General features: G+C 38.2%; 1 protein-coding gene across 3 annotated transcripts in view; it reads right to left on the bottom strand.

Moving 5' to 3' along the window:
* kcnh5a (potassium voltage-gated channel, subfamily H (eag-related), member 5a) overlaps positions 1-27,479 on the bottom strand; it is a 131,921-nt gene that overhangs the window by 17,924 nt on the left and 86,518 nt on the right. For all 3 annotated transcript variants that reach the window (XM_063001344.1, XM_063001343.1, XM_063001342.1), the window contains exons 8-10: positions 17,358-17,557; positions 12,748-13,000; positions 8,590-8,786 (exon numbers count right to left, since the gene is read on the bottom strand). In XM_063001344.1, the coding sequence (XP_062857414.1) occupies positions 8,590-8,786; positions 12,748-13,000; positions 17,358-17,557 (650 nt within the window). The remainder of the gene's footprint in view (positions 1-8,589; positions 8,787-12,747; positions 13,001-17,357; positions 17,558-27,479) is intronic.

The raw sequence follows: 27,479 nt of genomic DNA on the forward strand, positions 1-27,479 counted from the left end.
ACCTCCCACGTCTTCAACCTCTGCAGCAATGCTGGCAGCACTCATGTGTCTATTTTTTAAAGCCAACCTCTGGATATGACGCCGAACACGTGGACTCAACTTCTTTGGTCGACCCTGGCGAAGCCTGTTCCGAGTGGAACCTGTCCTGGAAAACCGCTGTATGACCTTGGCCACCATGCTGTAGCTCAGTTTCAGGGTGTTAGCAATCTTCTTATAGCCAAGGCCATCTTTGTGGAGAGCAACAATTCTATTTCTCACATCCTCAGAGAGTTTTTTGCCATGAGGTGCCATGTTGAATATCCAGTGGCCAGTATGAGAGAATTGTACCCAAAACACCAAATTTAACAGCCCTGCTCCCCATTTACACCTGGGACCTTGACACATGACACCAGGGAGGGACAACGACACATTTGGGCACAATTTGGACATGTTCACTGTGGGGTGTACTCACTTATGTCAGCTATTTAGACATTAATGGCTGTGTGTTGAGTTATTTTCAGAAGACAGTAAATCTACACTGCTATACAAGCTGTACACTGACTACTCTAAGTTATATCCAAGTTTCATGTCTATAGTGTTGTCCCATGAAAAGATATAATGAAATATTTGCAGAAATGTGAGGGGTGTACTCACTTTTGTGATACACTGTAAATGCCCTAGTTACACATCTATTTATATAAATAGAAAAAAAAAACTCCTCTAAATGATTAATTTAGAGTCAGGGTTGAACCTAGGTCTGAAAAAACCCCACTATGCTCACTATCTACTCTATCAGCAAATTACAAAAGTCTCGATAAATGAAATTTGGCATCTATTTATTCATTGTTCGTCTTCACACAGTGCTTCATCTCAGGAAGGCCTGGTGGGCTGCCAGTTATCCAGAGCATCCTGCATTCTCAAAGTGTGATATTAGCAGCCCAGCTAGATCCCGTTCAGCACCTCCCACTGCACCGCAGGCCAATCATCAGATTAGTGCCTGCCGTTAGCAACCACAGAGAGATATATTATGGTCTAAATCAGATTCACAAATACATTCTTCCTCATTAAAGCTTCCTCTGGAACGCCCACGTTTGAAGTGTTCAAGACAGAGTTCAGTATCCAAGAGGGTGCACTGCCTGTGCAGAAGTGTGAGACAGAATGGCATAAATGAGACGACTTTATTGGAGATCATTTAGTGTTTGGATTTTAGAGTGCAATGCCAAACGCTAAAAATCAGTTTTTGAAAACAAAACAGGACTGTCTGGTGGTCTGGCAATCAGAGATATAACCTCCAAATAACATGTTTACACTCTTGTAGGCATAGATAACGGATACACCAAGAATCTAGAAGCTTTTTTCTTTGGCTTTTGCAGCTGCGCATATTTCTTTAGTGTTAGGTCGTTCCCTTTGCTGCTGAAGGAGCACTTTTCTATCTCCTCGTTCACAGTAACGGCTAGGATGATGAAGCTGCTTTGTTCAGCTTATTGGCAGCGAGGGGTGCTGTTCCTAGCAACAGACTTGTAAATCTAGTCCGATATACACCCAGGATCTTGTTTTCTCTTTGCACTTGCTGCTGGTATCAGGTTTTAAAAGCGAGTCCAGAAACATTAATAACAGCCCAAAACAGGTTTATTGTTGAAGTGCTACCATTCAATCATCCAATCACTTTCCCAGTTGAATAGGCGTCCACTCTGCCTGCTAGTTATGAACATGTATTCTTCTTCAGTAAGCGCACATTCACATAAGAAGTGCTTTGCTTACCACGAGCCTTGGTGCTTTGCTCAGTGCTTGGCTTGAGGGGTGTGGTAAAACGTCATCAAAGTCGAATCTGCATTTGTGTGGAATAACAGTCAAATCCACTCTGAAAGCATCCACATGTATCTGTGCTAGATTTTCCTCACTGTATCAGTTATAAACTTGTGTTATAGCTCGAGGTGCTGAAGAATTGTGAGAATCAGCTTTTCCGAGAGTCTAAAACACTTATAATTAAAAAAGTTTGATGTGGTTTAATGTATTAAAAGAACGACAAAGGAACACTAAATGTCACTAAATTATTAATAGTCATAAGTACTCTCCACTAATCAAATTTCTCTGTAGTTGTTTTAATACAATGTCATGTTAAGCATTGTTGAGCTGGCTGAGTCACTTTTACCACGTCACATCAAACAGTTAGTCTCACTGGACGGGTTCAATCAGGTATACTTTGAGCACCACGGCAACCGCAAAAAACACGGCAAACATGGTGAAAGGCACTCAGGGAAGTGCAGCGGCACACTAAGCAGCACCGCCACGCTCCATAGAAATAAACGGAACAGCCAGCACGAAAGCAGTTTTGTCAGTTCTCATGTTAATGCGCCCTAACTGGTTTACTTGGACCACAATGGGTCCATTTACATTTTCAACATTTAGCAGATGCTCTTATCCAGAGCGACTTACAGAAAAGCTTCCATAGTAAACATTACCTACTAAAGTAGGTAGACAACAGTTTAAGAATACAAATGTGCTGAAACCAAGTTAGTGTTTTTTTTTTTTTGACAAGAAATAAGAGCATTGTAAGTATGTACAATCAGCTTAGGTGTTTAGTAAAGAGGTGATGAAGGTTTTTAATTTTTGTATTTCATATTCCCTAAATTGTAGGTTATATTTTACAATATTTTCTTTTAATTTTTCATGTCCTTAATTTTTTATCTCTCCTGTTTGAATTTCATGTTGTCTTAATTGTAACTAAATGTTTGCAAGAAGTCTTTCTGAGGTTCTAGATCTCAGGAATGTTTTAATGCTTTTAATTATTTTTTTCCTTATGTAAAGCACTTTAAATTGCCACTGTGTATGAAAGGTGCTATACAAATAAACTTGCCTTGCCTTGCCCTTTTTTAAAGACAGCAAGAGACTCAGATGTTCGGACAGACAGGGGAAGCTGGTTTCACAACTTGGGTGCGAGTACAGAGAAGAGCCTTGATGCTTGTCTTCCTTGAGTCCTGGGTGGAGGATCAAGTCGAGCGAGACTAGTGGCTCGGAGGTTGCATGGTACAGAGCGGCGTTTTATTAGACCTCGAAGGTAACTTGGGGCTGGGTCCATTTTTGGCTTTGTAGGCAAACATCAGTGTTTTAAACTGAATGTGGGCAGCTACAGGAAGCCAGTAAAGAGAATGCAGCAGTGGAGTGATGTGGCAGAGCTTGTCTAGAAAAAGGCAAAAATACAGAGTGTCTAGGCATCACAAAACATCCTTAAGGGTGTAGCCAAACTCATGTCTATATTGACTTTAATCAAATAACAGTTAGCCAAGCAGGACTAATCAGCCATACCCAAAACACTCATTGAGTGCATTTTGTAACTGAGCAGTAGTGTTAAAGCTCTACCCACACCTTTTCACTCCGTTTTATTAACCAGTCACTGCAGTGATGGGTGGAGATTTTAGCTGTGGTTCTGGGGTTCAGAGACTGACCTACCTGTCAAAAAAGTTTGGAGGTAGCTTAGACTTTTTTACATCTCAAGCAGATCTAAATGCGATAGAGCCAATATCAGTTATATAAGGTCAAATCAAGCCAGTCATTGACCACCCACCAATGACACAAGAATGACATGTTTTCGGCCCATCGCAGCACAATCTGTCTGAAATGCCACAGCCTGAGTAAGCTCAAGTGTTGAGAACTGTTTTTGCCAGCAAAAAAGTGAACTACTTGTAAATCGATACAGAACTGAAGACTTAGTTCTCTGAGTTCTTTCAAAGTGAGTCTTTCTTTTCAGTGGTACTTTGTGGGCTTTTACTAAGCCTCCTTCTCTCACAGCAAGGATAGTTGAAGGAGTTTCAGAGAGCCAAACTATTCAGAGTGATGCAGAAAGCCATTGACCAGAGCAGACAGAGCCTGGTGAGATGCTTTGAGTGACATCCTAAAGATAAAAGGTGCTTGGGTACAGCAGTGAGAAAGAGCAGGCTTTCAGATAAGTGACAAAGAGAATTGATTCATTGATTCATTCAATTCATTGAAGTATGCTTGCATGAGACCAAAATCATGCAGAGAACAATGCTGAACCAATTCTCTAGCCTGGTCTGTGGGCAAGTTTAGGTTATTTGATCTAAACTGGCATAGGAACATATAGCTGTGTCTGCATTCTGCATAAACATACCATATGTACACAAAAAAACCTGAATAAATAATAAATGTATAATCCATGCAGATGTTTCCAGGTAAGTACAACATGTATACAAATGCTAAAAAGGTCCTCTCTCTCTCTTTGGATCTTAGTAGGTGGAAAATATGTTAATGAATTACTAGGGCAGTAATGGTAGACTCTTCTTTTAGGTTTTTCTATGAATTTGTTAGGAATACCAGGCCACCACTGTAAATATGAATTTATTCTTAATAACTTGGCTGGTTAAATTAAACATTAAATTAAAAAAAACCTGTACAAGGCAGAAATCTAGGCATCACAAAGCATCCCTATAAAATCCATCTGCTCACCTTGCTATAAGTAGCTCTTATTCATCAATGCAGCCAAATCACTTAGTGGCATGCTTTTGGCAGGTGGGTCTGAAAGTCAGTGGGTGTAGCCAAACTCATGTCCTTGGGGCAGTTGTAGCCTAGTGGTTAAGGTACTGGACTAGTAATCAAAAAATTGCTGGTTCAAGCCCCACCATTGCCAGGTTGCCACTGTTGGAATCTTGATCATTGGGGAGATGGGGGTGGCCTACCAATCAAATGGGTATATTAATGGGTCAGGCAGCCATTGTAAATAAGTATTTGTTCCTAATGACTTGGCTGATTAAATTAAACAGTAAATAAATGCCCACTTGTCTCTCTTGGACAGTCATACCACACCACTTTTATACTTTTTGAGATCACAATCAATTTTGAGATGACTTTTAACCTCAGTAAAGACACTCATCACCATTGACAAGTGAAGAATTAAGAGAGTAATTATGGTACATCAACTACATTGCTACAACACGTCTTCAGCAGTGCTAAGAGAATCATCTGACACCAATCCCAACTTTTGATGAAATCTACAATACCTGCTGCCTCCACAGGAACACCACAATATCTATAGAATGATCAATGCCATGGTACCAGACTCTTTGACCCTAAAGCTATATCCTTGTTAAACCAAACAAAAATACAGCCATTAGCTCTCGTAAATTTTTCCTAGACCCAATTAAACTGAACTTCACTGTCTAGACTGGACACCCATTAGGACACACGTCCCTATTTCACTCAGTATACAGTTTACATAGATACTAAATGACCATGCCAGTTTCTATATTACAATAACTGTTGCACTACTGGATTGCACATTCCATATACACTGAGTGGACAAAAGTATTGGGACACCCTTTCCATTTTTAAATGTATGTAATGTATGTATTACAGCCATAATACTTGCTAACAGGTGTAATAAATGAATTACATAAAGGAAATGATAAACATAAAGAATCCTGATCACAGCCCCACTGAACAGCTTTGGAATGAACTTGAACATCAACTGAGGCTTTATTGACCAACATCAGTGACCAGCTATACACATGCTCTTTTGATTAAAGAATGTCTGTGGAAATTTGCACATACAAAAACTCACAAGACCGACTATTGTTGTAACTGACATGATCATATAGAGATCACTCTGGTTTAATACCATTTGTTTTTGAATTGGGATGTCCATCAAACTCATGGTCATATGCCCAAATACTTTTGGCCATATAGTGTAGTGTCGCACTATTACATCATTGACCTGTATATCATAGTCATGCAGTTCTGCTTCACATATTCAGCCCAACCCACTTCATATCATTTCAGCCAAGTTTAAGACATTTTTTGAACTGATCCAGCTCAAGTTGTTTTAGTGGCCTAACATCTTACTTCCCTTTTTCCATAATTTGTCACTTGCGTGTACATGTTCTGAATTATTAGAATGATCACATTAAACATGTGTAAGTGTAGAACAGTTGGGAAGTTGAACATTGTGCATCATGAGTGTGCTTTTCACTGCTCTTCCTGCTGGTCTGACTCATGCTTTATTCAGGATGTACTTTACAGGGGGTGTTTTTCCTCAGTAAAGGTTCATCAGCAGAGCCGCCCAGCAAACAGAGCAAAGGGGAGGCGAGCTGCTTGTGTCATCGCATGAGATCCCCCACCCCCTCCATTCAGATCCCACAACCACACATACCACAACCTACTCAACATACGAATTAACACAGCACCACTTGTAGTGGTGGAGTTTCATCAAACACAAAATGAACTTAAATGTAAAATTTATAATAACTTGGAACATTTATGAGCCAAATACAACTGAACAAAATAAAGCAAATAAATTATTATATTTTTAGCTATTTTCTATGCATTTTCTCCCCTTTTCTTATTTTATATTTGCCTGACACACGCTCCCTCTGACACGTGCTCAGTCCACTTCGGTGGATTCGCAGGTGAAGCCTGTTTCCGTGCACAAAGAGTCACACACTGATTTCCACGTTCTACCACTTCTGTACAGGCGCCTCAAGCTACTTACCATGATCCTTACACAGCGTCGAAGACCCCACACCCTTTTTAGCCCGGTCTTTTCCCACCCAGCAGACTTGGTGGCCAATTTTTGTCTGCCACAGACGCCAAGCCATCCGGTAGCAATTACAGTGAAACCTTGATTTAATGAACTTGAAAAGGGGGAGACTGGAAAATGCGACTGTCCGAAACAGCTATTTTTTGAGGTGCAAAAATATACAAAAACACAGCACTAAGGTAAAAAAAAAGGCTAAACATGCACATATTACATGTAAATAGATATGTAAATATGTAATGTAAAACCTGTACATAAATATTACAATTGGTGTACTGTACTACTAGTGAGAAATTTTATTTATCTTGTGTGGTGGAGAAGATGTTTTTTTTTTGGCGTGATCGTATACTGGGTACTCGGAGTATCTATTATTCTAAGTCTAAAGAACTGCTGGTGGCTACTAGAGCAGTGCTGGTACATAACTAAGCACAAGAATTTGCAAAAATTAAGCGTAAAACACAGAGAAAAAGGCGAGAACAAAGAGAGCCTCCAGACAAAATAAAGCCCATCACTCCTGTAAACAGAAAGACTTGCACCGGCTAGTGTACAGTTACTGAAACTACTGGTCTTGGTACACTTCTCACGGGAATTTTAAACAATCAAACCGGAGATTTGGTTTTTTTAGGTTTTGTCTGTTAAATCCGAAATCCTGTGGTTATATAGCAAAATGTGCATCAGATTAGTATCTGCATTTATACTGTACCAATCAGTCTCAACATTAAAAGCACTGACTTAGTGATGATTTATTGCAGGGCTGCACACACTCACATTTGCTCATTCACTCCCTCCAATCAGAAAAATAAAGGACACAATGTACCTCCTAAAAGTTTCTGGTACCCACAGTAACCCTAAATTAACTAAAAATGTAAGTGTTAAATGAAAGAAAAAATAGAGGTTATGGTAAATGTATTTCTTGAGGGTTTTTAGAAACTAATGATATTTGCACTGTTTAATTTAGCAAGAAGCAACGGCATAGACAAAGCATAACAGGCAAAGTCTTTATTTAGAGAATGGGATTAAATCATAGAACACAGACAGGTCCTAACAAATCATTTCCTTTCACCCTTTTATTTTATACTAACAGAATCGATTGTCTTAAAATGTGAAAGTGTGTTTTAAAAGGAAAAGACTGTTATTAACACATTTCCTTAATTGTGTTGTGGAGGTATTTTCTAAGCTGTAGGGCTCAGCACTCTCTGCACACTGTCAGTCTAAATGAATCATTCAATGTGCTTAACCAGCATGGGGCCACGGTCCAAAGCAATAAATGAGCTTGGAAGCGTTGCCCCTCTATTAAACAAGTGCTTCCACGAGACTACAAGACAGAATGATGCAGGTTTAGACGAGGGGACCAGACCTTCATATAAAAAAGCAAACAGAAAATCCTTTCTAGTCCTATTCTTTACCCAAATGAGTAATATAGTGAAGTATTTTTAAAGTTTGAGTCATATGCTATGTGTTGCTATTAAAAACAAAGTAAAATTTGGGATGAGATTTACAAAGAAACATACAGCATGACTACTGCAATGGGTTGAGCCGAAGAATGAACATTACACTAGGAAGAAGACTAAAATAACAGATTAGAAAAGAACATTAAAAGAGAACGGAGGACATAAGAAGATAATAAAAAGATTTCATAGCATATAATAAAACTTCAGCGAATAAAACAGGTACAGAGATACAAAACTGTCTTGGTAAACAATGACTTTGCAACAAAGTACTAAGGTGATTCATTGTAGTGTAGGTATATTAATTTCATATTTTTAAAGGTATTCTTTATAATTGTAAATATATGCTTATTTTGGTTTTAAAATAATAGCTTAATGTTTGTTTCTTTATCATTAATGAGTTTTTTAAAAGTAACATTATGGTAAATATTTAAATAGGATATTTACAAGTATTAAATTTAATTTTATTGATTACTACATTACTATATTATTACTCACCATCCATGTAGTCGTAATCACAGGCTATATGTGTCTAATAAAATCAGAGGTTTTTAATATGCATGTATTTTTTTTCTTCATTTTTTAAGTGTGTGTGTGTGTGTGTGTTCGTCCTACCCGTTTCCGGAGGTTGCAGGTGAGGAAGAGGTTGCGGGAGAAGGAGTTGGCAAAGGCCGTGTAGAACTCCAGCACCTTAAGCAGAGCCTCTCTTTTAATCACGTGCAGGTCGCAGTAAGTCAGTGCCCGAACGTTGGCGCATGCGTGAGCGAGTGTGGTCTCCTTCCAGAACACATCACCAAAAACATCACCCTTACCTGGGAGAAATAATTGTTTATAGGCAAAAACATGTTAAATTATGCACAACATTGATTTTTCTGTTACATTTCTTTTTGGATAAGAGCAGGTAAATGTCAGCTCTGCACCCATTTTCATTTGATATTTTTTATTAAAAACCCTCAAATTCAAAACTGATTTTGGTCAGGCTAAGCTTTAATCTGTGTTACACACAATGTAAGATGCTAGTCCCATCATTAGGAGCCCAGCAGGTTCAGAATAGTGAGTTCAAGCAATCTTATCCTGTTTCATTTTATAATCATTAGAGAAAGCGAGCTTCTAATGCTCCTCCATTAGAACAACAAGTCCTCACAAAGTTCCTTTCTGTTGCATCCATTCATTAATTCATTGTCTGTTTTATGACCATTTTTCCAGGTCAGGGTCATGGTGGGTCTTATTTTTTTGGGCAAAATGCAGGAACTACTCCGGACAGGTCGCCAGTCCATCGAAGGGCTCACACACACACACACACACACACACACACACACACACACACACACTTAAAACGATTCTTAGAAGGTCCAATTAGACTGAGTGCATGTCTTTGGACTTGTGGGAGAAAACCAGAGCACCGAAGGAAACCTACACAGACACAGGAAGAACACACAAAGTCCACATAGAAAGGACCCCAGTGGCACAGGGAACTAAACCCAGGCCCTTTCGTCTGTGAGGCGATAGTACTACCCACTGTGCCACTGTGCCACCCTGCATCCAATCACACTTAATGTGAAGCCATTCACTCACAATGTGGGAGTCCGTGCAGGACACATCACATTCTTATGGTATGAGCCGAGGGCATCACCATTACTCGGCTGTTGATTCCATTCTAATAGAGGATTTAACAAATAGGCTATTAAACATGTTGGATACACATTTTCACACTACTTATTGTTTGGAGTCATTATGGAGAATCTCCTGAGATCATTATTGGCTGTTTTATGGCCTTACTAATGTTCAACTGCTGAGAAAATACAAATAATAAACATTTATTGTTTTTCTTGCCAAATTAGATGTTCATTATCCAAAAACAAGAGGGGACAAATCTATAAAAAACTATTGAAACGTTTGTGCTGTGGCTAATTCTCCTGGAGTGATTTATTGTTTTTTTTTTATATTAACGTTACTATGCCAACAGAATGAAGTCAATTCAGGCTACATTTTAGAAATGTGGAATGAAGGCTTATCAGCACTTTTCTTCCATAAACTGGCACAGAGTTGTTTTTTTCTTTTTGCAGAGTGATGTGACTGCATGTGTGTCTTAGCAGGAAAATTAACTACTGTTAATTCCTTTAATCCTTTAATGTCCAACAACCTATGAAAAACAGCATAGGTCTCTGTGGATAAATGAATGTAGCACAATTATACATAGAGGAAAAAAAACATATAGATAATTTAATAAACACAGACTTTGCTTTTTACCATGAAGGGCCATGTATTTCAGTCTATTGTTCAATAAGCCTATTGTCCATTTATACCTGTTAAACAATTCTCTATAATATATTATAATCAGTACACATGGAAAGGAATCACGCCACATTTTTCTGGTCTGTGCTGGTATTTGTTAGAGGTGCTACACCACACAATAATACCTAGTGAGTAATTATTCATAGCCGAGTTTTGCTGAATAATACAAATTTTCAGTATGAAGTAAAACTAAGTTAAAATGAATGCTGAGCAAAGCAAGGTGCAACGTTTTTCTTAAAATTTTCCAGTGCATGTGCAGTCAGTCACTAAACTTGTTTAAAAAAAGTTTATAAAACATTTGAAATTGTCTAGATTTCTGCTTTATCATAAAATGTGGTTTGACCTTTAAGTCATAAAATGAGACAAACACATTCTGTCTGGCCAATCAAACACACACACACACACTGTATCTATGAAGCAATGCTGTTAAAACATGTGCAGAATGAGGTCTGGCAAAGTCTTGTTGAAACAACCATAGGCTTCACAGGTCAAGAGATCATCTTAATGGATTGTGTTAAGTGGCAACGTTTTTATGAAGTATCCCCAAGACCATATGGCTTTATCTATCATAGGAGCATGATGGTTTATCCTGTAGTGCCAAATTAGGGCTTAAAGGGAGCAGTGGCGTAAGTAGGAGCACATGGGTCCCAGTGCAAAAAACAATTTTGGGCCCCCTCAACCAATTTCATTTATATATATATAGAATGAATGAATATACCAGAATGAATTAAAGGTACTCACTCAGAAGTTCATGCGGCGTGCCTTCTAGTAGTGTTAAGCAGGTTACACAGTTTCCCAAAATCCATTGCTGTGCACTCACTGTATATTTTGATTACATGTATTCTAATATTTCATTGTCTTTTAGTTATTTTAATATTTTTACTTAACAAAAATATTCTAATATAATAATAAGGACCTGGCGAGTGCAGCCAATGGGGGGCAGTGTAGTGGGGGGGGGGGGGGGGGTGAGTTCATGGAGGGACTATGAGTTCTCCACATTCCCGAAATCACAATATTTACAATATCTAATCTATCCCATTTTTAAGTGCATTAATGTCAAATAAATATCTTTTTTAAAGAATCTGTCTAAATATGAATAAAATTTAGATATTGCAACAGATAATTTACCCAAAATAGATGAAAATGTAAAGAAATCCCAGAAAGGGCCAACATTTTATTTCTATCTTTTTATTGTATGAGTAGCAGCCAGGTCACAGCCATGAACTGAACATGGGGTGAGGGAATCTACCTGGGGGTAGGGGGATTGGGTTTTGTTGCCATTCTAAAACATTCCTGCAATCTACAACAGATGAGAACTCTGATAAATCATAAACATTACGCAAAGCTAGTGAGTGAAATATGTGTATTGTTTTTCCATCAATATATTGGGAAGGGACACTGAGCATATCAAAATATTGGGGTGGTGAGTGTTCCTTCCAATATACACTGATCGGCCATAACATTAAAACCTCCTCCTTGTTTCTACACTCACTGTCCATTTTATCAGCTCCACTTACCATATAGGAGCACTTTGTAGTTCTACAATTACTGACTGTATTCCATCTGTTTCTCTGCATGCTTTGTTAGCCCCCTTTCATGCTGTTCTTCAATGGTCAGGACCCCCAAAGGACCACTACAGAGTAGGTATTATTTGGGTGTTTTGCTGGTATGAGTGGATAAGACACAGCAGCACCTCACTGTCACTGCTGGACTGAGAATAGTCCACCAACCAAAAATATATCCAGCCAATAGTGCCCCGTGGGCAGCGTCCTGTGACCACTGATGAAGGTCTAGAAGATGACCAACTCAAACAGCAGCAATAGATGAGCGATCGTCTCTGACTTCACATCTACAGGGTGGACCAACTAGATAGGAGTATCTAATAGAGTGGACAGTGAGTGGACACAGTATTTAAAAACTACAGCAGTGCTGCTGTGTCTGATCCACTCATACCAGCACAACACACACTAACACACCACCACCATGTCATTGTCACTGCAGTGCTGAGGTGGTTTTAATGTTATGGCTTATCAGTGTATATTGTGAAAGGTTCAGCCAGATATTAAATAAAAATGTTCACATACAATAATAATAAATCATAATAATCATAATGACTGTCATTACTATAGACACAAAGTGCATGTTATTAGTTTTGAGAGAATGTGTTTGCATGTTATGACCTGGATTAAAATCAGACCATATTTAATGGAAACTGATGCAGACATTTACATTTTCAGCATTTAGGAGATGCATTTACCCAAAGCAATTTATAGTACTGTGACAGTATACATTCTAGGCAATTGAGGGTTAAGGACCTTGCTCAAGGGCTTAACCGTGACAATCTGGCAGAAGTGGGCCTTTTAATTACTAGTCCAGTACCTTAACTGCTAGGCTACAACTGCGCTGTCAAAGATTTGACTAATTTTTTTGTATTATTGTAAATGATAACTTTTGGAAAGCATACGCAACACGTCTCACCTAGAATAGCAATAACTTCCTCGTCCTGAATGACTTCCAGGGATCCTGACACCACAAAGCAGAGCGTGTCAACACTCTCGCCAGCGTGGAAGATGAGGTCTCCAGGTGCGCAGTGTGTCGTCTGAAACTCCACGGCCAGGGAGCGCAGACAGCCGTCGCTTGCCAGCCGAAAGGCAGGATGTTCGTTGAACACCTGGCGGTTTAGGTGTACGCAGATGTCTGCACGCATGTCTTTAGGGCAGATGGACAGCACCTGGAAAAAGGAAGCCAGTACGACGTAAGTGTAGCGCAGCGATCCATTAAAACTGAAACAGTGAATCAACATTATGTTATCACAGCTGAAACAGTGTAGACCTTAGCTGACTCGATACTCTTAAAGGGCAGCAATAACGATCAAGGAAAAGACAATTCAGCAAGAATTCCCTTCTGAAATATACGCGAGTCTAAAAGTGCTGCCTGGGTAAGCAATGATTTAGCTTTTTTTAGCATACTATATTATTTTGTCAGAACCTTGCTCAGCTGCTGCCGTTGTTTAAAAATGGCAGTCCTCAGCACACATGAATATTTCATTCTGATGCAGTCTAGAGCCATAATTAAATTAACTGTGAGTCAAGTGTCTTGCAAACACACACTCATATGCTTCAACATATCATCAGAATTCCTGCTGATAAAAGTCAAAAGTCTACACATGCTTCTAAGGGGCATGTTTATTCTGACAGTCTTGGGACTGAAATGTTTTTTTAGCAGCTGTCTTTCTGCATATTAATAATTAAAACACACCATTTGTACCAAAATCCTTTCACAAGTAAGAGCTCTTATGAATTTGAGTTTCTTGAAAAAAAATTGATTACATGTCTTTTACAACACTGTTTGAATCACTGTACTTAGCAGAATTAATAAATTCTAACCAGCTGTGTTGGTTATCTGGCTAACACGTGACTTCCAAATATAGTTTTTATATTCTCAATAAGGTTGCATCAGGACTAGGCGAATACCATTCTACAAGTTTAATTTAGCCATTCCAAAACCAGCTTGCATAAGTTTGAGTCACTGCCCTGCTCGATTCAAAAATTCTGAAATACTTGTCCCTTATTAATCCATGCACAATGCACTATTTCCAGTGGCCTTAACACATACCTATTCTTAAGCATGGTTGTGGTAAGATTATATGGTCATATACACTGATCAGCCATAACATTAAAACCACCTCCTTGTTTCTACACTCACTGTCCATTTTATCAGCTCCACTTACCATTTAGGAGCACTTTCATGCTGTTCTTTAATGGTCAGGACTCTTCCGGGACCACTACAATGCAGGTATTATTTGGGTGGTGGATCATTCTCAGCACTGCAGTGACACTGACATGGTGGTGGTGTGTTAGTGTGTGTTGTGCTGGTAAGAGTGGATCAGACACAGCAATGCTGATGGAGTTTTTAAACGCCTCACTGTCACTGCTGGACTGAGAATAGTCCACCAACCAAAAATATATCCAGTTCATCTGGAGAATAAAGTTCATCTGGAGAGAGCTTTATCAACTTTTCTAATGTGATGCTTGTGGTTCAGGTTTGTTTGTTTGTTTATTAGGATTTTAACGTCCTGTTTTTACTTTTTGGTTACGTTCATAACAGACACGGTAGTTACTCATTACACAAGGTTCATCAGTTCACAAGGTTATATCGAACACAGTCATGGACAATTTAGTATCTTCAATTCACCTCACTTGCATGTCTTTAGACTGTGGGAGGAAACCAGAGCACCCGGAGTAAATCCACGCAGACACGAAGAGAACATGCCAACTCCATACGGAAAGGACCCGGACCGTGCTGTGAGGCGACAGTGCTACCCACTTAGCCACCGTGCCGCCTCTTGTGGTTCAGGTAAATAAGCAAACTAGACATATTATATGCAGAGGTGCAAAGTAACGAATTACATTTACTCGCGTTACTGTAATTGAGTAGTTTTTTTGTGTACTTGTACTTTAAGTAGATTTTACAACCAGTAATTTAACTTTTACTTAAGTATGTTTTGTATTAAGAATTGTAATTCGCTACATTTTAAAAAACATCCGTTACTGACTCGACATTAAACCGACCCATTAGGCTGTTTGATCCTGCTGAGCATTTACGAAACTGTTCTTTAGAGTAGGGCTTGCGAACTGAATCACTGAGTTAACGAGTCAGAAACGACTCCCTCTGTTTCATTATGATGTTGTACATAAACAACTCCATGAATCGGTTCATTTGGTGAAGATATTCAGATGTATAAAGCAATCAGAGCTTCAGAATTCACATTCTGGGCGGAATTTCAATCTCTTTCTTCATTGGTTGTTCTATAAATGACAGTTTAGTGAACGAATCACCAATTTAAGCTTCTTACCGGGAAAGCAGAGAGAATAAATATAGTTTTCATTAGTTAGGTGGATAAAACAGTTGGATATGGATTTATATATTCTGGAAACATACAAGATGGTCTTATGTAAAGTGGATTATATCCCTAATGGAACAACACATGGATATAGATCAGGTAAGCAGATAAGTGGTTATGATCTTCTGCTGCTGTGTGATTGAATATTTTACCATAAAAGTCATGTCAAGTCTTTCAGGTTGTTTATTTACTGTCAACAGCTTTTATAGACACTAGTAAGAAATGCTGTATCATACTTAAATAAAAAAATCTAAGAAATAACATATGGTTGAAGCTGGTGGGTAATACAATTCTACTATATTACAGAAAAGAGAAACAAGTATTCAAATTTCATCAAACATGACAATGTTAATTACTGAAATATTTACTTGGTGTGTGATTTTCTGTAGGAAAAATATAAAAACTATATTTCATATATAAGTGTATTTCAAAAGCTTGTGGTTGTATAGCATCACGCCAAAGCCATATTACTGATTTTCAAGTTATCAAAAGTGGCAAAGAATTCTGGCTTTATTCACCTGCTGAGGATTCCATTAGAGACAGAGGAAAAAATCATGGCAGTACCTAAGTAGAAAACGAATTAGATCTCATCCTCTTCACTTCACCAGAACTTAATTAAAATGCTGCTGTGCCCAACCACCATTCATCCATTCCCTGGCCCCAACTGATGAGAAGGCTGATGAGATGTTATCGACCCTCGTATAGGCCAGACATGTCCTGCACATGTATGGTTGGGGTGCTTTTGAAATGTTATTTTCTGAATTTTCCTAAGAGTATTTGTTATTGTGTTCTATAATTAGTTTTCATTAACACACAATACATTTGTTGTAAAATAAATTTTTATCATGTGTAACAATGTTTTTGTTTTGTGTATTCTTTAGTGCTGCATAATTTACTCCTCATTCAATTCATCAATTTATTTATTGTCTGTTATACCACCGTTTTATCTTGTTCAGGGTCTGGGTGGATCCACATCATTGGTTCGTTTTGTTTTTGTTTTATTAGGATTTTAACGTCATGTTTTACACTTTGGTTACATTCATGACAGGAACGGTAGTTACTCATTACACAAGATTCATCAGTTCACAATGTTATATCAAACACAGTCATGGACAATTTAGTATCTCCAAGTCACCTCACTTGCATGTCTTTTTGACTGTGGGAGGAAACCGGAGCACCAAGAGGAAACCCACGCAGACACGGGGAGAACATGCAAACTCCGGTTTGAAAAGGACCCAGACCGCCCCACCTGGGGATCAAACCCAGGACCTTCTTGCTGTGAGGCCTTCTTGCAGTGCTACCCACCGAGCCACCGTGCCACCCCAGATTCATTGGTAGATAACACATGTTTTACACTTTGATTACATTCATGACAGGACAGGTAATTACTGGCTACACCAGATTCATCAGTTTACAAGTTTATTATCAAACACAGTCATGGTCAATTTTGTATCCAAAATTCACCACACTGGCATGTCTTTGGACTGTGGGAGGAAACTGGAGCTCCCGGAGGAAACCCACACAGACACGGGAAGAACATGCAAACTCCACACAGAAAGGCTCATAACCACTCCACCTGGGAATCGAACCCCAGACCTTTTTGATGTAAGGCGATAGTGCTAACGAGCCACCATTCTGCCCGTTTCATTGGTGAAAGGCAGAAAACACCCTGGACCAGTCACCAGGGCAGACACACATCACCATACACACACTTACATTTAGAGCAATTTTTAGTAGCTACGACTGGCCTGGTTGCATTTCTTTGAACTTTTCTGGAGGAAACCAGAGCACCAAAAGGAAACCCACTTGAACACAGGGAGAACATGCAAACATATATTTTCTCCACATAGAAAAGATCCTGGCTGCCGGACCAGGAAATCAAACCCAGGTCCTTCTTGCTGTGAGGTGACAGTGCTACACACTGCACCATGTGCCACCCCTGTAATTTAATTTTGTGTTAAAAAATCTTTTTTGTTACATTTGTTGCATATATATTTTTAGTTGTCAGTTTATGTGTGTTGTCTGTAATATTCCAGTGGTCCAAAAACAGTCATACCATGTCTTAGTATTCAAAAATGTCTGACAAGTTTTATATCATTCTGTTAAACATTACCAGTGCAACAGTAAGATAATTTAAAGTATGTGGTACAAATGCCCCACTCAGTAGAAAAGGGTAAGGGCTCACCTTCTCTGTATCGATGCCTTTCGACATGGCCCATGTGGACACAATGTAGTCCATTACTCTCTCGCTCAGGCCTTTGGGCACCTGATAAAGCTTCAGAAAGTCCCGCACATTGTTCAGCATCTCATGGTAGCGGTTGGTGTTGGTATACATCTGCTGGAAGATGGTGGTCACATTTCCAAAGATTGTGGCGTATAAAAGAGCTGTGAATGAGATAATCAGAAAATTAGAAATGTAGAGAAGCCACATACATATTATAATGTTTGTTAATTTGCTTATTAGGATTTTAATGTCATGTTTTACACTTTGGTTACATTTATGACAGGAACGGTAGTTACTCATTACACAAGGTTCATCAGTTCACAAGTTTAATATCAAACACAGTCATGGACAATTTGGACGGACGGACGGACAGACAGACAGACAGATAGATAGATTCAACTTAGTTAGCATCTACCAGAAGTGCAAATAGTAGCATTGTGCAAAACACTGAGAATATCAGTAACATATATCTATGATTAATATGAATATAAAGTTATAACTATAGCTATTTACATATATGGAATTATATCTACGTATATACATAGTATGATATACATAATAGCAATAATAACGATAAGCATATGAATAAAAATGGGTATGTATTATAATAATAACTGTAATAATAATAATAAAGGATTAGTTAGGTATACATTATAATAGTAATAATAATAAAGATTAGTTAGTGTCTCCAATTCACCTTACTTGCATGTCTTTGGACTGTGGGAGGAAACCGGAGCACCCGGAGAAAGCCCACGTGAACACGGGGAAAACATGCAAACTCTACACAGAAAGGACCCAGACCACCCCACCTGGGGATCGAACCCAGGACCTTCTTGCTGTAAGGCGACAGTGCTACCCACTTAGCCACCGTGCCGCCCTACATATAATAATGAAAACATTTTAGGCTACGCATTTTGCCTGAACATTTAATTAATAGGGTAAATACAGTATACCAGTTTAATAATATGAAAAGTAAGGTACTAAACAAAAAGGCCAGATTTTTGAATACTGCATCTTTCGAACTTTGTCTTTTGTAAAAGGGAATTAATGTGGGTTGAAGTAAAAGCAAATGGATGCATAAAGTGCACAGTGTAATTTACCAAGCATTTACGATATTTTAAGCAATTGAATAAACTATCATGTAATTATGTAAACTAATATGATTGACAGGCAAAAACTCATCACATATTGGTCACATAGTGACTGGACTGAATAATGATGAACTCCAATTGCTTTTTTATTTTTTTTGTTAATTATAACTTCTAGTTTAAATAAATTTTGTGTAGGTCTAATTCATTTAACTTTTTTCTCCAGGCCACTCAAGAAGGATGGCGGTCCCTGTTGAATCTGGTTCCTCTCAAGGTTCCTTCCTGTAATTTTAAGTGAGTTTGTCTTTGCCACTGTCAACCTTGGCTTGTTCAACAGGGTTTTTTGGTCTGTTGTTCCTGGATTTTGTAAAGTTGCTTTGAGACAATGTATATTGTAAAAAGTGCTATACAAATAAATTTGGCTTGATGATAAAGTCTACCAAGTACATACGATTTGAAATGGGTAGTATGCAATTAGGACACAGCCATTGCAGCAAGAATATCTAGCAATAGTTGTTTTTTTCTTATATCCATTTTTTTTAATTGTGTGAATTAGAGTTAAAAACTGATGGCTCGCCACTCAGGTGGCACAGCGGTAAAAACACACGCTGGAACCAGAGCTGGAATCTTGAATACATTGTATCGAATCTCAGCTCTGCCTGCCGGCTAGGCTGAGCAGCCACATGAACAACGATTGGCCTGTTGTTCAGATATGGGTGGGATTAAGCCGGATGGGGTCTTTCTCTCATAACTAATGCAATTACGACCTCTGCTGGCTGATTGATGGCGCCTGCACAGAGATGAGAAAAGAGTGCTCTCAGGGTGTGTCTCTCCGTACACAGTGCTGAGCTGCACTGCACTCGTCGAAGTGTGGGTGATAAGATGCATACAGCATGCTGCCCACGTGTCGGAGGGGGTGTGGGTTAGCTTTGTTTGCCTCAATCAGAGCAGGGATCGGCATTGGTGGAGAGGAAGCATGACGCAATCGGGCAATTGGACACGCTAAAAAAAAAAAAGGGAGAAAAAGGGGAGAAAATGCATAAATAATATATATATAACTTATGGCTCATACTGCATTTTTGTATAGAATGTTTTTTCTGTAGATCTTATTAGTCTTTTTGATTTATCTTTACAACACAACCACCAACAATACACATGCAATTTATTTAATTACACATGCTCTTTATTTACAATCTCAGTAGATTGTGTCTAATCAAAATATTAATCAAGATTGTAAATATTTAAGCAATTGTAAATATATAATTCAATTGATGCACTGCAAATGTTCTGCACCAGGTGAAAGTACTGAATCTACATAATAAAACTGTGCAAATACATTAATCACATTATGCCTGTCAAATAAAAAAGCAAAATAAGATAAAAACTGCTAAAGAAACACAAACACACAGTTTGCTTGGAGGTAACTTAACTACTGCAATGTCTTGCATTTCTCTACACCTCAGGATGTTTCCATGGGAACAAACCCAGACCGAAATAGTTCTCAAGCTATGTGCTTACCAGTATGTTTACTGGTGGAGAGGAAGAAAGGTTCAGACCCTCAAATGCTAAATATGAAAAGTGTCAGCCCGAGTACAGAGAAAACAATTCACTAACAGAAACAGCTTAAAGATGCCAGCTCGAACCAGTGTTCACTTAACAAAAGCAAGAGTAAAACAAGCCTGCACTGCTTTACTGTTCCTAAAATGAACTTTAACTATTGAGCTGTTGGTAGGTGACTGTGCTATTGTTACATTTGTTTGTGCTTGTGCTTTAAGGTGCTGATTTTTAAAAGGGCTTCTTCGTCATGTGCAAGCCTTTAAGCCCATGACAATGTGAATCTCACTGTATTGCGGACAGTGTCACACATGTTCCAGTAGCTTAATAGAGCTTAACACAAACCTTTTTTAAATCAATTACATTTAATTATTCAAATTTATTCTTATCATAAAGTCGCAGTTTGCATTTTTCCTGGACTTGGCAAACCAGTATTCATGAACTTATGTTCAGTTTAACTAGCCAAGTTAATATTTATTTATTTGGATTGTATTACCATGCTTAACACGTACGTTTTATTTTATGATAAAATAAGTATTATGTTTCTGTCAGCTTATTTTATCTTGCCTTTATAATTTGGGCTAGTGTATGTATTTATGTTTATGGCTAGCCATGGTCATATAGGCACAAAGAAGTCCCCATTTGTAGTCAATCATAACAAGAAACACTCACTCACTCACTCTCTTAGCTGCTTATCCAATCAGGGTCGCGGGTGCTGAAGCCTATCCCAGCTTTTCATTGGGCGCAAGGCACACAGTAACACCCTGGACGGGGCACCATCCCATCGCAGGGCAGACACACACACACACACACCCATAGGACAATTCAGTGTCTCCAATTAACCTGACTGCATGTTTTTAGACTATGAGAGGAAACCAGAGCTCCCGGAGGAAACCCACGCAGACAAGGACCTGGCCTGGCCGCCCCGCCTGGGGATCAAACTCAGGACCTTCTTGCTCTAAGGCGAGAGTGCTACCCACTAAGCCACCGTGCTGCCCTAACAAGAAACAGCAAAATGTAATATTATTGTGTTCTTATTGTGTAATATTATTTTTATCCACAACTTTACAATACAAAAAAACATGCAAAAGTTAATATTAGAAAAAATACGTATTGTATTCATTTACAGAAAAAAGAGCTACATAAACTCTTATCACAAGACTGCCATCACATTTAGTACATGTCCTATTAAAACTGTTGTCGTTATGTGTATTTTGTACATACAGACAGCAGTTTAATCAGGTCATAGTGTGGGCTAAATGATCCTTAAAATGCTCCAAAAGACATTCCTAAATGAAAATCTGCGTAAATCTGTACAAAGCGCTACAGACTTTACCACTAATATTTCTACCTCTAATGAATAAATATTAAGTCTAATGGATGCAGTCGAATTAGATTTTTATAATGTCTGTATAGTCTGACCTTAAAAAACATCATATTTTAAAAAATGAGGGGGTGGTTGGACAGCAATCGTTTGGAGAGAAAAAAAGTGTGTTTTAATTATTCAGTTACAGAAAAAGAATATTTGCAGAAATCGTTGGCATCTAATCACGATCATGACACACATTTAGACCTTTATCACAGCTATTAAACATTAAATATAAAGTTTTCTCACTACACTGCCAACTTCCTTTTTTAAAGTTTATTTATTTAAAGAAGCAACATTATCTGGCAGTTGAGTAAAAATTTCACTTGATTAAACAACATTTAATCAAAGATTCAAAAATCTTGAAAAGGCACATAATACTTTACATTATTTCTGTACTTAACATATTTTAACATCATAGTATACACTTTGGTTACATTCAGAGGACAGGTAGTTACTCATTACACAAGCTTCATCAGTTCACAAAGTTATATCAAACACAGTAATGGACAATTTTTTGTATCTCCAATTCACCTCACTTGCATGTCTTTGGGCTGTGGGAAGAAACTGGAGCTCCCAGAGGAAACCCACGCAGACACGAGGACGACATGCAAACTCCACACAGAAAGGACCTGGACTGCCGCACCCGGGAATCGAACCCAGGACCTTCTTGCTGTGAGGCGACCGTGCTACCCACTAAGCCACTGTGCCACCCTCTAATATCTTGTATTATATATATTATATTTTAATAGCAAATATGTGTTTAGCCTGAAAACTGAGATGGGTGAGAAACATCTAAAACATCTTTGGAAAAATCTGGCCATACAATGCTGTTCTGATCCCAATTTAAAGCCCCAAACATGAAACCAAATTCAAATGTGATTAGTCCTCCTAGTGATTGTTTAGCTTGTTTAGTCGCTTGTAATCAACTCAAAGATATTGTAATTAGCCCAAACTTATTTATTTATTAGTATGTCATGTTTTACACTTTGGTTACATTCATGACAGAAACGATAGTTACTTGTTAAACAAGATTCATCAGTTCAATGTCAAACACATTCATGGACAATTTAGTGTCTCCAATTCACTTCACTTGCATGACTTTGGACTGTGGGAGGAAACCAGAGCTCCCAGAGGAAACCCACGCAGACATGGGGAGAACATGCAAACTCCACACAGAAAGGACCCAGACCGCCACATCTGGGGATCCAACTCAGGACCCTCTTGCTGTGAGGCGGTGGTACACACCGAGCCACCGTGCCACCCCAATTAGCCCAAACTAGATTGCTCTAATATTTAAAATAAGTGTTAACACGACCAGACTGAACTGGAAATCTGTCCTCTTTGTACAGGTCGTCATTAGTGCCCTGTTCCGAATGGTTTCAGTTTCTGCAGATTTGTCACACGTATATGCTAATACATAACCCAGGTAAACACAAAATGCAAAAATCTGTGTTTTGTGTTTACTAATGTTGCCTTTGAAACATTTAAATGTTTCAAATGAGCAAAAATAGAAGAAATCAAGTGATCAGGTGAGCAAATAGTTAAGCAGCACTGTATGTGTTTGCTTTCTACAGAAAATAAAACACTGTTAATGTGTATGAGGATGAGATCAGGCTGAGTAGGGGCAACAGCTTTTACTTTAATGCAGCGTGTAATTTAGGTGGGACCCCAGCATTAGTAATGATGCCAATCCATTCTGAACCAATAATTTACAATTAAATGTGTATACCAGTTGTTACTGTTTTACTGGCTTACAGGCATGAGGAGGATCAGCAGCAGAAACACACACTAAAATGAGTATGAAAATTAAAATAAATACACATTCAAGATATACCTGTATCCAAGGAAACACTGACCATGAAGAAATAATGCCATTATTTATATTTTTACCTAAAGTCATTCATTTATTGTCTGGCGAAGTGGATCCAAATTACCAGGCAGAAGACAGGAAACACCCTAAACAGGTGGCCAGTCCATCACAGGACAAACACACATACACACATTCACTCACACACACACACACCTAGGGCAGTTTTAGTAGCTCAAATGAACCTGACTGCATGTCTTTTGACTGTAGAAGAAAACCAATGCTCATGGAAAAAAACCCATGCAGACACAGGGAGAACATGCAAACTCATAATAGAAAGGACCAAACTGCTCTGAAAATCAAACCCAGGACCTTCCTGCTGTAAGGCAACAGTGCTACTCACTGAGCCACTGTGCTCCCCTTATTGTACCCATATAATTTTATTAAAAATATAACAATATCTGATTTTCCAAAATCATTCACTTTACAGACGTGTTAGCATTTTCTTTGTCATAAATAATACTTCTCTGGAAGGTAAAAGACTACAGGGGCAGGTTTATAAGCCAATGCCTGTGGGTGTGAGCCTGTTTGCTTTTACTTTTACTAACAGTTAAATTATTCAAAAATCATTTTTCAGACATTTATAAGATCATGTCTGACTTCTCAAGACCTCTCAGAAATAGACAGCCCAGAAGCCAAACACAATATTCTAACACCAACTGTTTACACACACACACACACACACACGTACACGTAAGACCACAAGTCACACATTCTACCGCATAAGCAGTACCGTAAACAAGCCTTTCATAAATCAGGTCAGAGCAGATAAGAGTCTAATAAGCTGAGTAATCAGACAGAAATTACAGCAGCTTAGTTTTCATTGACAGCGCTGCAAAACAAAGCAGTGTAGGAGTCAAATAGATCTAGGAACGCTTTGCCCCATGTCTGCAGATTTTAGCTTAAAAATAGAACACTCAAATCAATAAAACAAAACACAAGAGAATGGAAGATAGAAGATTAGGCATTAGTTATTTAGATCAAATACTGTACGTGTACTCAGTTCCACACAGAACTCCTCAGAAACTTTTACAGAATTTACAAAAGTGTAGGTCAAAACCATTTGAACTCATCTATGCAATGCAATTCCACAGGAGTAAGTCTTTCAGCCTTAACTGTTATTAGGGTGATTCTTCAATTGCGGGCTCTTTTGACCATCTTAACTTTTGAAAAATAAAATTAGGAATAATTTAGTTTCAATTATGTCAAGATGATGCTAGAGCAAAGACTTAATGATGGCTACAATTGAGCTTATATAGAATTTTAATATTTCATATTTATTTGCGAAGTGGCATAGCAAAATGTCATTATGTGTTGGTATGTGTTGCGGTAATGACAATTTTTACTTTTTTTAAGAAAAGAACTAGATAGGCCATGGATTTGCTAAAGCTAGTCAACAGCTAGTACAAGATGCACTTTAAATACATATAATGTGTAAATTTCTTTTTTTTTGGTAAAGTACTGCCATACTTATGTAAATGGTAATGACGCTGAATAAATATACTCTATGATCAGGAGGAATACATGATTAAATTACTCACATTTCCAGACATTAAAATGTTAATCTTCTCTCATGGCTGGCATGTGCTTCCTTGCAAGTCTTTGTTTCCATGGTTACAACATAAACAAGTGTTACTTTCAAATGATTCCCTACAGAAACCATACACTGTTGCAGTAATGACGATAATGCTGGGGACAGTAATATATTGCTCAAAAATATGCATAGGTTGTACAAATATGAAAAAACATTTCATTTTGTTTCTTTTTAAGTTATTATAAAACTCATATTGTGATTTTTATAATGAATTGATCACTTTTTAGCATTTTATTAGAGCAGAGAAGTTTTAAAGTCTGGGTTGGGGACAAGGCCAAAGTAGCAAAATATTGATGTTTAAATCATCATAAAAAATGAAAATCATAATTATTTTGGTATGTAATTTTTTTTAGTGATGCAATGAATGATCTTTTTAATACCTAAAATATTTGTTTTGTAATAAAGTATTTTTTAACACAAATTTATAACTTAGGGACGTAAAAGTTCCCCCAGTTGAAGAATCACCCATTAACAGATGTATGAGTTAGTTTCAGATTAATTAGTTTCATAATTGACAAAAGAAAATTTGTATTTATTTAGTTCTTGCTGTTGTCATCATGATTTAACATAGCTGGATTTTAGAGTTTGACTTTTTTTTTTCTTTGTGAAGCACCCAGTTTTGACTTACGAACCATATTTTTAAATGTAAACATGATTGGGTGGGCCTCTTCAACTTTACTATCAACCACTTAAAGCACAGTAATCTTAGAATCAATAAGAGCTTTAAAAGAAATAGCGTACATTTATTGTGATTTGTTGTGGCAACCTGAACATTTACATTCATATATACACCGATCAGCCATAACAATAAAACCACCTCCTTGTTTCTACACACACTGTCCATTTTATCAGCTCCACTTACCATATAGAAGCACTTTGTAGTTCTACAATTACTGACTGTAGTCCATCTGTTTTTCTACATACCTTTTTAGCCTGCTTTCACCCTGTTCTTCAATGGTCAGGACCCCCCACAGGACCACCACAGAGTAGATATTATTTAGGTGGTGGATCATTCTTAGCACTGCAGTGACGATGACATGATGGTGGTGTGGTAGTGTGTGTTGTGCTGGTATGAGTGAATCAGACACAGCAGCGCTGCTGGAGCTTTTAAATACTATGTCCACTTACTGTCCACTCTATTAGACACTCCTACCTAGTCAGTCCACCTTGTAGATGTAAAGTCAGAGACGATCACTCATCTATTGCTGCTGTTTGAGTTGGTCATCTTCTAGACATTCATCAGTGGTCACAGGACGCTGCCTACGAGCCTGGCCGGATATTTTTGGTTGGTGGACTATTCTCAGTCCAGCAGGAACAGAGAGGTGTTTAAAAACTCCATCAGCACTGCTGTGTCTGATCCACTCATACCAGCACAACACACACTAACACACCACCACCATGTCAGTGTCACTGCAGTGCTGAGAATGATCCACCACCCAAATAAAACCTGCATTGTGGTGGTCCTCTGGGGGTCCTGAATATTGAAGAACAGGGTGAAAGCAGGCTAAAAAGGTATGTAGAGAAACAGATGGACTACAGTCAGTAAATGTACTACAAAGTGCTTCTATATGGTAAGTGGAGCTGATAAAATGGACATATATATAAAGCCAATGCAGGCCAATTATTTGGCTTACCGGTTTGTTTCAATATAATGCAACATGCAGAAAAGAGCATATCACATTTAACTTATCTCTGTTAAAGTATCCTGCAGAATACAGCCCTCTCATTTCAAACAGACTTCCACTTCACACATTCATGCTTTATGATAACCTTAAAAGAAAACTTCAGATTTGTCAAGAGGGGTGAATTAGAGTTTTATGGTCATCTTGAAAGGGTGACGGGGTGTATAACCACGACCATGATATAATGAGTAACGACAGTGTACCTGCCACAAAGTGGAGCACATATTATTTCCTTGCTTAATAACCAAGCTGCTATAAAATATTCAGAAGCTGGAGTCACCACTTCAGCATGTGTGCTGCAGGCTTGTTCACTGTACTTTTACAGATCCCTACAGAGTGCACACAATGGCAGAACCAAGCCGTCTACACAAAACTGTAACCAGACTGAGGAAGGGAACAATTCAACTGAGCACTGAAGCATAAATCAGATACACATCAGACATGCATTTCCAATGAAAAACAAATCATAAGTATTAATTTACCTGGGTGAGCTACACTGCAGCAGGTATTCATTTAGGGTTGTTTTAATAGATTTTGCACACCAATTCTCTTTATTAAATTTCTGTTGTGTTAGGTTAGTAGGTAAGCAATTTTAAGATCTTAACAAACGTTCTATAGAATTAGGATAACCACTCTGACTGGGCACCTAAGAATTTTTTCACATGGATGGATGGATGAATGGACAGACAGACAAATACTTTAATAATCCCAAAGAAATCAAAGATCCAGAAAGAAAATTAAGGCAGTGCCCCTTCTGTAGATAAGACTAATTTCCAGCCCAAAATCCCCCATACACACACACACACACACACACACACACCCACACACACGTACAGTGTATCACAAAAGTGAGTACACCCCTCACAATTCTGCAAATATTTCATTATATCTTTTCATGGGACAACACTATAGACATGAAACTTGGATAT

The sequence above is a fragment of the Trichomycterus rosablanca genome, chromosome 9 (genome assembly GCF_030014385.1).
Source record: "Trichomycterus rosablanca isolate fTriRos1 chromosome 9, fTriRos1.hap1, whole genome shotgun sequence".
Classification (NCBI taxonomy): Eukaryota; Metazoa; Chordata; class Actinopteri; order Siluriformes; family Trichomycteridae; genus Trichomycterus; species Trichomycterus rosablanca.